Source organism: Manis javanica, chromosome 10 (assembly GCF_040802235.1).
Source record: "Manis javanica isolate MJ-LG chromosome 10, MJ_LKY, whole genome shotgun sequence".
NCBI lineage: Eukaryota > Metazoa > Chordata > Mammalia > Pholidota > Manidae > Manis > Manis javanica.
Window position 1 is genome coordinate 63,932,995 of NC_133165.1, and position 14,152 is coordinate 63,947,146.

General features: G+C 41.0%; 1 protein-coding gene across 7 annotated transcripts in view; it reads right to left on the reverse strand.

The window, feature by feature from the left end:
• The window catches only part of GRIP1 (glutamate receptor interacting protein 1), a 643,653-nt gene that overhangs the window by 78,159 nt on the left and 551,342 nt on the right, over window positions 1-14,152 (reverse strand). For 5 of the 7 annotated variants that reach the window (XM_037007170.2, XM_037007167.2, XM_037007164.2 and 2 more), the window contains 4 exons: window positions 12,828-12,975; window positions 10,797-10,966; window positions 4,894-5,049; window positions 4,135-4,290 (listed from right to left, as the gene is read on the reverse strand). In XM_037007170.2, coding sequence (XP_036863065.2) covers window positions 4,135-4,290; window positions 4,894-5,049; window positions 10,797-10,966; window positions 12,828-12,975 — 630 coding nt within the window. The remainder of the gene's footprint in view (window positions 1-4,134; window positions 4,291-4,893; window positions 5,050-10,796; window positions 10,967-12,827; window positions 12,976-14,152) is intronic. The other 2 variants (XM_037007169.2, XM_037007171.2) reach the window with 1 other exon arrangement.

The following is a 14,152-nucleotide window of genomic DNA, read 5'->3' on the forward strand; positions in this document are numbered from 1 at the left end:
AATTACACCTAAGTTTAGAAATTTGTATGATGAATTCTCTCTCCAGGAGCAGATACCCTTGCAAGGTACTGGCTCTGACCTGAGACATGAAGATGGAAATGACTAAATTGCTGACATGCTGAGTTGGAGCCCTGCTAACTGGTGTGTGCCTGGGGGGTGGTCAGGACTCGCATCTGCTCTGTCCTATTCCTGTTCCCATTCCCAACTGGAGGGTTCTGTTCATAGCCCTTCAAGTTTGCAGGACATGACCCTGTGTTTTTGTTCATTCTTATCTTTCCTAGTGTAAATAAGGGAAGGGAACCAAAGACAACTTATTAGATCCTAAAGTTTAATAATCTGCTAAATGTTTCCTTAATTCTGAAGGCTGTGAGGTTTACTGTTGGATAGGAAAACATTTAAAGAGTATGGAGAGCAAAGGACCTCAAAGATTCATTACAATGCCATGTTTATCATTATCTGAGCCTGTAATTCAAGACATCTATCTCTTTGAAGTGTTCCGTGTTAGAGTTAACCTGGTGTGTGGACCCAGCACATTGTGTATATCCTGTGATCCAGTTCAGGAGCACCAGGGATGCCCGAGAGCCGCCTTCTCCAAATGGGCACAAGGTGTGTGCAGTTCTTCAGCTGTCCCCTGGGGGGCTCCCTGTACGGTCACTGTTAGAGCCTAGCATTAGTTTGCCTTTGTGTTCTGCTCTTTTCTCAGAGGTTGATGGAAGGGACACAAGTTGTTAGGTTTTCTCACTCTCTATCTCAGCTCTTTTCACTGTTGCCCTCCCTAGGAAAAAGTGGTGGTTACAAGAGAAGCAAAGACCATTCTAGAAATGTGTGCTAACTTCCACCCTGTGCTGCAATTCAGGCAGACTGGGAATAGGCAGAGCTGCACTGGCTCTGTGTACAGAAACAGAGAGCAGAGGTAACTAGCCAGATCCACAGCTCAGCCGTGCTACCACCACAGCGGGCTGATGGCTTTGGCCAGTCTGGAAGGAGCTTTGGCCTCCCAGGCAGAAAAGAGGGCAGTCCGCAGGCTGTGGGTCAATGGTCAGCAGGATTCTGGAAGAGGTGACAAGAGGGTTCCCTTTGGGACATGGCTTTGCATTCTTCCCAGGGCTTTGTGGCACGCCTCCAAGCCTCGTGCTGGAGATGGTCATGGCTGTCCCTGCGGGACAAGCAAGGCACTTTCTGTTTAAATCCTTGTAACATGTTGTTACAGACTTCCTGTATTTCCCCCTTAGATCACTGATACAGAATGTTTTAATATTTATGTGAGAAGATTTCATTCTATTCTGCCATATCCTTCCTTTGTTCTAGAAACATATGTTTCTAAAAGAATTTTTTCTGTTTTGCAGGCTCTGGCCTCAACTCATCATCAATACAGCAAAGAGACTTTTTATTATATTTGCTGGGACTTGGCCATGATTCACCCATCCATACAAATGGCCTGGTTGCTATAGAAACATAAGTATTAGGGAGCAGCAAAGAGTGGCACAGAATAAAGACATAAATAAAGTGGTGGAGATAAACCATGGTATAGTGAGAGTGGCAATAAAAATTTTATTATCCATTATTTGGGTAAACTTTTGCATCTAATATGACCATAACAAGCTTAAGCAAAGAAAATACAGACTAAATCCTCAATTTTTCCTCCCTGATGTTGGAATACTATCACTATTTCTTTTTTGGTCTTTTTGAAGTTGGAATAAAAGCTCAGAGCTTTTTGGATCTTATTTTTTATTAAAATATAAAATTATGATCTCCTGAGATACGTTTATAAACATTCTGGTAGGCAACTGGTCAGTGGTGCTCTAGCGCTCATGTCTACAGCAAACACAAATAGCTAGAAATAATTTAAACCAGGTTTCTGTTTAGATATTTCTACTATGGTGGAAAATAATGTGCTGATTCAAGAGAGAATTTATGAGTTGGTTATGGGTATCTGTGACAGCGTGGCCTCAACTTTGTTTCCTGTTACAAAATTCAAGATGTGTAAATATCAACCTGAGAAAGCTAAACATTTTATCATTCATCTGTAGTCGCCAATGTCTTTAATCAGCACAGCAAGTCTTACTGAACACAAACATGTTTATCCACAGGAGCAGAAGCACAAACATAAATGAATTCATTTTAATTGCTTTTTCCTGCTGAGGGCTTTGCCTGTTTCTGTCAGTGAGGAGTGGTGCACATGGAGGCAGTATATGTAAAACACTTCATAAGCAAATATCTACCACAAACCCTGAAAGAATTTTATGGAAGACTCAGGCCTTATGTATTATGACCAAGTGGGTAACTATGATGAAAAATGCCTAAATTTGAGAGCAGTGTCAACAGATTTTCACACATGACAATTCAGATTCAGGCATAATAATAACTAGCTCTGAAAGTATTCAAAATAGCAAACAATACCCAAACAAAACCTGGTAAACAATATTTAATTGTTACCATATATATATATATATATATATATATATATATATATGAATACATTTAGAATTATAGTATTTACTTCCTTGGGTAATTGTGAAGACTGTATGAGAATACATGCACATTCTCAGCACAGTCTCAGCTGTATCTCTTGCCCTCTATGTCTCTTTTGGTGGTAAGAATATATATATTCTCTCATATAACCTCTGCCATTGCCTGGTGAAGTTAAGGACTGTAATCACCCCCATTTTGTAGCTAACAAGGCCAAGGTGCAAAGACTGCAGGGACTTGTCCCAGGTCTCACAGCTGGAGAGAAGTGATGCTGGGTTGGGAGTGCAGGCAGCCTGGCTCCCAAGTCTGTGGTTGTCATCAGTCCACTAAACTGCAAGTTGAAATCAGGAATATACTACAGTGGCAGCCATGTTTTTTTTTGTAAGGAAACCTTCGGTTCCTGTAGCTTGGAGAGACTATTTCCCAGTGTGAGTGGCAGCCGGTCTCCTATACTGATGGTGGCACTAGTGGGACTGGCGACAGACAGATTCACTTGCGAGATGAACGTCTGGCAAGCAAGCTGAAGAGCCAATAGGCCCAAACACCCCTTCTCACAAGCAGACTCTCTCTTCACTCCCAGCCTTGGAGTAGGTGGGTTTGATTGTATTTAGGTAACTTAAGAGTGTCCCTTATTTTATTCTCAAGGTAAACACAGGAACAAACCCCATCTTCTTTGAGTTTTGATATAGAAAAAAATCACAATTATGGCCACTAAAAGGGACATACAGGACAAAAATTACACCTTTCTAGACTACGTTAGATCTAGTTGGAGACATAGGGGTTCTTTCCTCCAAACCTTACCTGATTATGATGAGAGATTATGATCTGCCCTACCAGAAAATTACAATTGAGGAGTGGTTTGTGTTTCTTCCCTGGTAAGGCATTCAAGCACCCTGGGTTTCTCTGTATGCAAAATCAACTACCCAAAGCAAGCAGTCAACCACATTTTCCTAGTCTTGCCTAGTCTATATTGAGCTTGGTTGTCAGAGAAAATCATATTCCGAAGAATCCAAGTTGAAATTTCTAGATTTTAGGATACTTATTATAAAGATGAGTATCCTGCTAATCTGCCCAAGGCTGGAGTGGGCAACAGAAGTATGCATTAGAGCAGTAATTCTTAATGTGTAGGTTCCTGGGAAAGTATTAGAATCTTGTGGAATGAGATATAATTTGAAAAGGCACATTCAAACTTACTATTGCTTATTGTTTTAGGGGATGAAGGTCATGAAATAAAATCTAATATGAAATTTATAATAATATCAAACAAATGCATGGGATTCTTATATTTATCAGAAGTTAGGTTCCAAACAACTGCTTTTGAGTGAGTAAGAGACGTAAGAACAAATATAAAAATATAAGAAAGGAGTCTTATAGGAAAAAGAAAATCACATCTTTGGTTATTTTACCAGATCCAGGGAACAAGAAAGAAATTTCCAATAAAAAGTTGTAGGCAAAGGTCGTGTGAACTAACGACTTCAGTCTGCAATTGTACTCAGTGCAATTGTCGTCACATGGATAATGGATATCAGTTCTGTGATCTCTGGCACAGAGCTCTGGGCTACTTAGCATCTCCCTGTTCACATAGGCACTGCAAAACACCCTTCCCAGAGGTTCCCATATAGCACAGACTCCAGGCCAGATGTCGGCGGTGAGCAGTACACTTACGCGAGCTTTTGAAGTCCTTCTTCTTCAGCTTCCTCCTCATCATGGTTCCCCGCGGGCTGGTGGAGTAGAGGCTGCGCGGGAGGGTGCCCATGTTCAGGGAGCTCAGGCTGTACGCACTCATGGAGGTAGGGGAGAAGGATGAGGACACCAAGGCCGCTGGAAAAGAGTCAAGACTTGGCATAGAGCATTCTCGGGGAGACACACAGGACGCACAGCAATGGCTGGGAAGTACCCAGCCAGACTGAGGCCAGGGCTCAAAAGCCATGGAGTCAGCCCTTTGGAATCCCAGAGTTACAAGAGCCTATAAATGCCCAAGGAGCAGCACAGTCCTTGTAAGCATGATGGAACACAGAGAGGCTCTAGGAATTTTGTTTTAGACAAAAAAATAAACATTCAAATTTCTCCATCAGCCAGAGCTGAATGCATCAGGTAGACCTCATTTCCATACACATTTTCTGACATGAATTTCACAAATGGTTCCACATCCACAAAGATGTGACAACACCGTACTCTCTCTAGCATTCTTGATTGTTATTTCTGGACCACATATAAGGCATTCTGGACATTGACATTCTTTCCTAATGATAAATGCTTTCTGATGGACGAGAAAAGACTTGGGAGATGTCAGAAAGGGTAAGGTGCTACTACAGAAAGAGCCTATAGCATCCACGACACCAAATATGATATGAAGTCAATGAGGAAGGAGTAGAAGAAGGCAATTTAAATAAAAGACCAGGAGAAGAAAGCCTGGAGCATTACGAGGGCTGTTTGGAGGAGGTGCTTTGGGGAATTGTGGGGCTGGCACTCCACAGTGGTCGGGGTGGCCCGTGTTACAGTGATGGCAGGTGCGAAGGCTGCTGTGGTCGCCGGCCCAGGAATCCCAGGTAAGTTGCCTGTCGCTCCTCTGAACTTTCACTGCCCATATGAAGTGATGATGAGAAATAAGAAAAACAAACAAACAAACAAACAAAGAACCAAAAAAGAGGAAAAAGTAACTGAACTGTGCAAATAAAAAGTGAAACACAAGCTAAAAAACTGCTTGCAAAATAAAAAGAAATCTAGGCTCTGCCCTCTCCTCAGCGGTCAGCAAAACAGGTAATGAACATCAGGGATGGAAACTTTTCAACTTCCCAAGAATAATGCATGTCTTTCCCCAGCCTATTTTTTTTCCTCCTTTTAAAATGACTATTGAATCAATTTCTAATCTCCCTCTGTGCTTCACAGAAGAGATTAAAACATTTTTTTTACCTTGAAAGTCAACCCCATTAGAGATCTATGGCCCATGATTAGTAATTAAAGATTTGCATATCTTGCCAGTTGGTGGCACTTGTTTTGAGTAAAAAAAAAAAAAGGAACAATAAATCACACTGGTTCCTGATCAAGTGGTTTACTGGTCACACATCACAACTTACTGCTCTGACATTTTAATGGCACTATGATCCATCACTTGGAGTTGATTTTTCTCAAAAATAAACCACTCTAGTCACCTATCAATATTAGGAGCTTATCTGTCTCCCCCATAAGAAGATGAAAGTTCTTAATATATTTTGTAATTTTTGTATTTTTGAAAAAATGTTTACAGCTGAAAGACAGTTAATTCTTAAGCTATTTCACGTTATTACATTTTCTTAAGATGCACACTATTTTAAAGATTATTTCACAGTTCTGCTGTCCTTTTTTTAAAAAAAAGTATATTGTGTTTCCATTTTATCATCAATATTGTTTAGATTTTATTTTTTACACATATGAGCGATATGAGTGAAATAGGAGCAATATTATGTTTGTTACTGTATCTGATACTAAATTTTTCATTTAGCAATCACAAAGGTAAAAATACCAGATAAACTCGTATACCCTACTGTCTTGATTCTAACATTAGGTGCCTTACATGTGAACTATAGAACAAGATTAGTCATGTAGGGAGGCCAAATACTGTGTACTTAAAGCAGGGTGATTTAGATAAGAATTTAAGTTACACCATCTGTGCTATCAGCCACTTCACAGCCTGTGTGGCGTGAGACAGTACATGAACAAAAGCACTGGCATGGAGACACCCCTGTAGGCTGAGGCTGGCCAAGGTTTCAGTTCTGGCTCTGGCCATTCTTTGCGGGACTTGCCATTTACTCAGCCTGTTTAAGCCTCTGTTTCCTCACAGGTCAAATGAAGATCATGGAAGCATCTAGTCCGCAGGACAACTGCGAGAATTATGCACATAAGGGCATAAAGTGCTTTAGCATGGTGCTGGCCCACAGAATAAAACCAATTGAGCTCTCAATAATATTCATTCTGTCTGCTTTCTGTCTACTTGCCAGCAAATGAAGTTATCTTTTAAAGGAAACAGATGTATCTCTCACTTAACAAATTTTACTCCCTGGACACTTACATTTAGAGAATATCTCAGAAAACTACAGAACACATTCATAGTGGCCGTAATTTGGTATTACTAAACCATCTGGCCCTTTCTTTCTATTCCACTACTGCTTCTATTTTGGGTTCCACCTCCCTCTCCACCTTTCTCGTTTCAAGCCACCATTCCTTTACCTAGACCACTAAAGCAACTTCAGACATGGTTCTCTGATTCATCCACTACATACCTACCTTCCAGTTTCCACAAGACAGTGTAGTCTTTTAAATACATAAGTTAGATCATGTCACTCTCCTTTAAGCTACTTCAGTTACAAAAAGAATCAAATGTGACCCCTGCCTATCCAGCTTCATCTCCTATCACTCTCACCCTCTTTGACTGTCTCAGCCATAGTGGTCTTTTTATCTGTTCTTAGCATGACCCAGGCAGCTTCCTGTCTCAGGGCATTTGCACTTGCTCTTCTTTTCTGCCTCTATAATTCTTCTCCCAGTTGCTACATGGCTGGCTCCTGCTTATCATTCAGGTCTCAGCTCAGGTGCCACCTCCTCAGAGAAGTTGTTCTTATTTCCCTGGCTGAAATAGCTGCCCTCTTCCATGCTATCTCCTTAGTGTTTTACATTCTTCACAGCACTCATTACTGAATGAAATGGCTTTTTTATTTAATATATTTTTAATAATTGTCTCTCTACACTGGAATTCCATGATAATAGCAAACTACTTTGCTTGTCTTGCTTGTAGCTATATCAGAGCAATGAAGCACAGCGCCTAGTACATAATGACCGATGGACAGATGAATGCATGCATGAATGCACAGAAGAACTGGAATACCAGCCATTTGTCCATGTCCATACTGCAGCTGCACAACAGCAGTTCCCTTGTGATAGAACATTGCAGGGGAAGTCCAGAATGGATTCTCTTTTGCCATCCTCCTTGCATTTTGGGGTATACAAGGAGACTTTAGCAAGATGCAGCCATTGCTGGGTCTGGCTAATCAACATCCACAGCCACACTACAGTGCTTTTTACAGAGTACTGTCTGTGTTTCAAATGAAGGCAGAGTAGATGGGTGGACTTCAGAATGCTACACTTTTTCACCCAGGTCTTTATGGAGTGCTTTGAAGATTACTGGGTTGCAGGCAGGTTAAATGTAGGTTATAACTTTTACCTGAACTTTGAACTATTACTGGGAACTAAATCTTCATTTAGGTAATTAAGAGACAAAAATGATATAACATAATGCACGACATTTCATGCCATGGATAATGAATACAAAAGATGCTCAATAAATAATGCAGGCCAGACGAGATAGCTCCTGCCAATTCTGAATGTATACTTCCAATCTGTTTTATTGTATGATGGTGTGCTTAACACTCATGTATCAGGCAAGTATCTCAGGATTTTAAAAATAATATGTTACACTTTGGGCATGCTTTCATTTTTCAAAAAACCATTTATGTGCACTCTGTCTAATGGTCCTAATAATACAGTCACCTTTCACTGAGTATTTGCTACATGCCAAGCACTGTGTTAAGTGCCTTTTCAAGGATTATCTCAGATAGTGCTCACAATATACTTATGAGGCAGGTATTAGTATAAAGCCCATTTTACAGATAAAGAAACTGATATACAGAAAGTTGGGTAACTTGCTAAGGTCCCAAGTGGTAGAACCAGAATTAAAGCTCTGAAAAAGTCTGACTCTAGAGTCCCTGTCCTCAGCCACCAAAACACACTGCCTCTTCTGTGGGAGTTCCTCTCTGTTACAGGTAAACAGCAAGTAAATACACAATGCCTTTCACATCATTCCACGGTGTCACCACCGTGAAGTCCTAAGAGGTATCTGACATGGAGAGTACTTTTTTTTCCTCTCTAATTGTTCCCTCTTGCCTGGTCCAGGATGTCAGAGGGCGGAGGCAACAGCTGCTTTCGTGGTTCCTCCATGTGTGGAGCGCACAAATGGCAGGTCTTCCAGATCCTGAAGCATTGAGTCTTGTGCCTCTGCTCACGTTTTCTTTTCCTAAGTCTCTGTTTCAGTCATCATGATTGTGTCTCCCAAAAGCCCTCAGGGGCAATACTTTCTAACCTTACTGAAAACTCATTCTGGTTGGCTTTTTTAATGCTGCTATTTATCAGCAAAAGGAACAGTTAACCTCTTATTCCTAGTTGATGTGCCCATTTCTGTATTTCTCTGAAAACATTGTAGTGAATACTTTATTGCAGGGCAAAATTTGGGAATTATATCTGCATCTACCCATGAGATGAGAGACACACTCTTCAGGCATCAGAATTCTTGAAAAAATTACCAGAGTTTTCTTGTGGAAAAAGGGTAAAACTATGTAAAACAATTCCAGTACATACAAAACACTGAAGTTTGAGAAATACAAACATCATAAAATGTTTTAGTATTTTTTTCCCTTCTTATCCATGATTTAGTTATAGTTAGGAGCCAGTATTTACTTCTTCTTGGAAATGCAAGTCTGATTTTAATATAAAATGTAGGGAGATGCCTATATGCTAGAAAGGAAAATGGCAAACAGCTTTTGTCCAAAGTAGATGGTAGCCCTTACGTTATGGAGCCTCTCCTCCCCACCCTACTCTGAGAAAACACAAATGATATCAGGTTTTCCCCAGTGAAGGGAAAACATATTTGTTCTCGGTCTCCAAGCATTTTGGTATATAAGTTCATCTCAAGTCTTGACAGGTAAAAATATTTAATATTTCATGAGTTGGAAACTATTTGCAGTTTGTGAACAGGGCAAATAAAAGGGGAAAAACGAGGTTGCTAAGGATAATAACGTTTTTAAAAGGCCTGTCACACATTTCTGATTCACTGATACTGGAATTTACCGAGCAAACTCTCATGCTGGAGAAGTGTGCTTTCTTAACCCTACTGTGCTCCAGATCCACTGATGACTTTGGATCAGTTTGGAAGACATTGGTTTTAGAAACCTCTCCTTTTGGCCGGTGTGAGGACAAGCACCCTCACACCTGGGGCCTCCTGCAGGAATGGCATGCGTTCCCACGCACTGCACCCTTGCCAAACTCCTTATCATTTCTATTCAAATGGGGTGGGATTTCTTTTCATATCCTGCCTATGCTGCACCATTTCTCTACACTAGTGTTTACAATTAAAATCTGAGAAGGCAATGCAGCATGAGAGGTCTGCATTAGCTCCAGGGCTAAGCTCCACTTAATTAAAAAGGTTGCATACAGCTGACTCATTCAGTAAGAAAATTATCTATCTGGCGCCTTTTTTCTCTTAAACCGTGGGAAGTGTAGTGTTTTAGAAGGTGGGAGACACACGGTACCAAAGATCTCCTCATAAGCAAAATTTCGATTCCAGAGAAAATTGTTTTCTTTCTTTAAACATACAGAATGTGTTCTCATCAGGGCTCCCTGACAGCACTAGGGAGCCTTCAAGGAACTGATTTCAAGGAATACAAAGGAGGGCATTTGGCTTAAGGAAAAGGATGGAGAAGGAGTCAGAACAAAAGCCCCACTGGAGAGGCTTCATTTGAGTTTGGGCTCAAAGCCCTTTTTTGTAATAATACCCGGTGTATTAAATAATACAAATATCACCAGGTATTATTAAAAGATAGCTAGGTGGAGGGTACATGAATACTCAGCAAACATATCTGTGAGCTTCAAAGCAGTGAAAATGTTGATTTCCTCAGCAGACCCTTGTTTGGGAATAAATGTATCAAATATTCTGATGCTCCCCGGAAAGATATTTGGCCAAAAAGGTTGTCCTTCAGCCAAAGAGCAAAACTACTCTGGCAAACAGACCTAATACAGAGAAAGTTAGCCCTTCATATAACTGGTTTTATTTCCTCCCAAATATCTGAAGCATCTGCCTATTAAAAACTATTTTTAAAAAGCTGATTTTAATTTAACTTTTAATTAACTAGAAAATGACTATGACAAAAGTGGGAGTCTTACTCTTTCCCTTCATTGCCCTTCAAAGAGAATGGAAATTCAATATGAACAATTGGAAGTCAAATTATTTCCCTCTCCTCCACACTCAACTTGCACCAAAGGCCTTTTCAAAAGAAATTTCAACTAGTACAAACTTAAAAATTCTGTTTCAAATAATGTTTCTTCAATTTGGGTATTTCAAATAAATTATGCATGGCTTGGGAAAAGAGCTTTGCAAGACAAAGATGAGCAAAGATAACCTGTTATTCTGAAAAGAAATAATAAAGGTAGAATTGTAAACTCAGTGTGTGTCTGCTTTCCAGCTCTGCTGGAGGAGCAGTAACTGTAGGCAGCAGATAGAGATTTATCCAGATGGGCCTTCTCACCATGGTCGGGTCCCTTCAGGGCCAGGCGTGTCTGGTGATGGGGAAGAATCTCAAGCTTGACCTGGTCGGTAGTGTTTGCCAGGAACTGGGTTGCTTCCGCTAGTGTGCAGTACTCCATGCTGGTTCCGTCAATGGACAGGATGTGGTCCCCCACGTGTAGTGCGCCACATCTGCAGAAGTACAAATACTCAGCCCGACAAAGCGCCTTCCTGTTTGCAACATGCCTTTCATGCCCTTCATAGCTAAAACTTCACCCAGTTCTCACTCACTTCAAGAAGGAAGCTTGAGTGTTATGGGAAACACCGTCTGTCCAATGCTAAGTACCTTGGGTATGACTAGGAGTGAAAATCTTGTGGAGTAGACAAGAAAATTCAAGGAAGTGTTTTTCTCTTATCCTTCTTAAAAAATACATCATTTTGGAGTGGTGGTACCCAAAGTTCAAGGTACGTGAGCACTAAGGGCAGGAAGAACAGGAAAATTCTTCCCCTTGACCTTTTTCTGTGATTTTTCCTCCTGGGTGTTGATATCTATTCACAGGAGTTGGTAAGGATTCAGCTTGTCAAGGCGTGATTCACAGAATTGGAACAGGATCATTACAACTAGTTCATGTGTGAATGGGAATAACTTGGGGGAGGTTCAGCTGATGCTTTCTCAGAATCCTCTCCCACAGCTGTTAAGCATTATTGTGTTTTGTTTCGTGATTCTGGAGTTAAACATTTATTAGTGCAAAAGCTCTCGATGATGATGGAGATTCTGCAGGAGAAAAAGAGTAATAAAAGGAAGCCTGGTGGTGGTGAAGGGCAAGCGGGGGTCGGGCAGGGGCTGGAGGCTACACATGGCTGCACTCAGGAGCCAGGCTCCTGGGAGAGCTGAGAACAGCCACGGCAAACACAGCAGCCAGCAGCCTGCCGGCCCAGTCAAGGGGGCGGCTCCTTAATTGGGTGGTCTCGGTGGAGTGGGACTAAACAGGGAGAAAATTCAAGCACCCTATGCAGATGAACTGGAGAACACACCCGGGTCAACGGCTGTCACTGTTAAAGGCCTGAACATAGGGTGAGATGCCAGTGGAGCTGCACACCCGCCACTGCGGGGATCCTGCCGGCTCCTGCGTCAGAGCCAGAGGTCTACCAGGCCGGGTGAGGGCACCTGGGGAAGATGGCCGGCCACAGGCAGGGGAGACTGTGCCAAGGGTATCTAAATTTTCCCACAGTGAAAACAGTAGAATACTCTACTTCTTAAGACAAAAGCATTTCAAGTCATCCCTTCCATCTAAAAATACAATTCTGCATGGATGCACTTGAGTGGTTCAACTATGGGAGGTGGGGGCTTTTCTTACCAGGAGCTGTCATTTATTAGGAGGTAAGATAGTCTTCCTGTCATCCTGCCTTTCTTTTCTTATAAGTCTAAAATACTAATTAGGAGAAAGAATGCAAGAAAAGAACTTTTATTTTTACTGTGTCAAGGAGTGAATGACGTCTTCAGGGTCCCTTCAAGATTATGAAACCCTAAGAGTAAAATACTATGACAGTATAGGACCTTCCTTTAAAGACTGCATAATTAATAATAATATTTTTTTTTAAGAAAAAAGGAGTAAGATTTCATGGTGGTAGGATTTAATTGTTAGTAATTCAGGAAAACCCATGGTGTCTCCACATGGGACGTAATTAAGATCTGCTTAGCGCCTCTGCACCAAAACCAGGCTTTACACTCTAGCACACAGTAGGAACGCTTGCTCAGTTGCTTGACTTTTTGTTCCTTTCTGAAAGCCACATCAAGCATCTGGATGAGGTGACATTATGTCAGGTGGCGGCTGATAAGTAAGTGAAATTTTAGGCCCTAGAACAGTGATTTGTTTTCAAGGTGAAACTTGTATAAACTGGAAGGAGAGTTGTTTCTATACAGTGTGTATTTGTGTGAATGCACGGAAGTATGTGTATGTGCTACACATGTGTGTAAATACACATATAAATATATATATATATTTTAACACAAACGCAGTTTTGAAAGGTAGGTACTTTTTACAACACTCACCTGTCTGCAATACTTGCCGATTTGATTTTGTCTATGACAATGACCTGTTTGTTACAGCACATCGAGGTAGTTAGGGCAACCCCAAGGCTGGCACCAGGAGTTTTGGCAACTTCAACGAGTAGTGGGCCAGATGCTGTTGCCACAGAATCTATGGAAGGACAAATTTCAGAAAACAAAGCAAAATAAAACAGATAAGCACAAAGACACACAAAAATGTAAAGAATATTCAGTCTGAGCTTGGCCTGTTAATGTTACCACCACAACTTAGATTCCCCTCCATACACATCCCCTCAACTGGCAGTTGCTCTTAGGATACCTGCTCTATCCAGGTTGTATTATAGTGATATATACACAGGTTTACCTCTTCAAGTAAAATTTCAGTGTGCTTTTATGGCCTCTACACCACATACTAGATCTCTCAATAAAACTGTAAACAATTAATTTTTTCAATAAAGATCTTAGCACCTACCATGGATAGACGGATGGAAGGGAGGGAAAGAAGAATGACTAAATGATGTCTCTAAGCAGCCAGATAGTAGGAAAGCATACACTAAGTTGAATTTGTAAATAAATTCTTCTGGGCTTTCCCTATTCTGCACCTGATTCAGGGTCACCTCCCCCTCAGGGGTCACTTCAGACCACATGTGATCTGTGTGGCTTGGAATACTCATCATTCCTTCAACTACTCACTCTTGGGGACTCACTATAGACATCGATTCCTCTGGGAAGCCTCTCCTGATTCATGATTTGGTAAGAGACCTTTCTCATGTGCTTTCACAGCCTGCTATATTCCTGCTGTTGTAGCCCCCACCTCACTATTTCCTAATGGCCAGTGTGGATTATATGCCTCATCCTTGGCCAAACTGCAAGCTTGCTGTGAAGATGCTATGTCCTGTCAATTACAGACTCCTCACTGTCTGGCATAGTGATTGGAACAGAGAAGAGGGGCAATAAATAGCTGTTGAATGAATGCATGAAAAGTTAGAAAACTCATGATGTCGTCTGAAGCTCAGAAGAAGCAGGGATCATACAGGAAAGAGCCCTGGACATGGATTAAAAGACTTGCATTTAATTCTTCTATTCACAATATTTTGGTCACGGTAACTTAGACAAATTACTGAAACTTTCTAAGGTGGCGTGCTTACCTATGGTACCTTTCCCTCTGTTTATTACAATGAAATCAACACATAGTTAAAGTACTTTGTAATTTATAAAGTGCTATACATATGCAATATTATTATTATTGTTGTTGATATCATCTCAGGACTGTGTCATCTCACTTATCAAGACTGCAAGATTGCTTTGTAATATTTTTCTGATTTTAT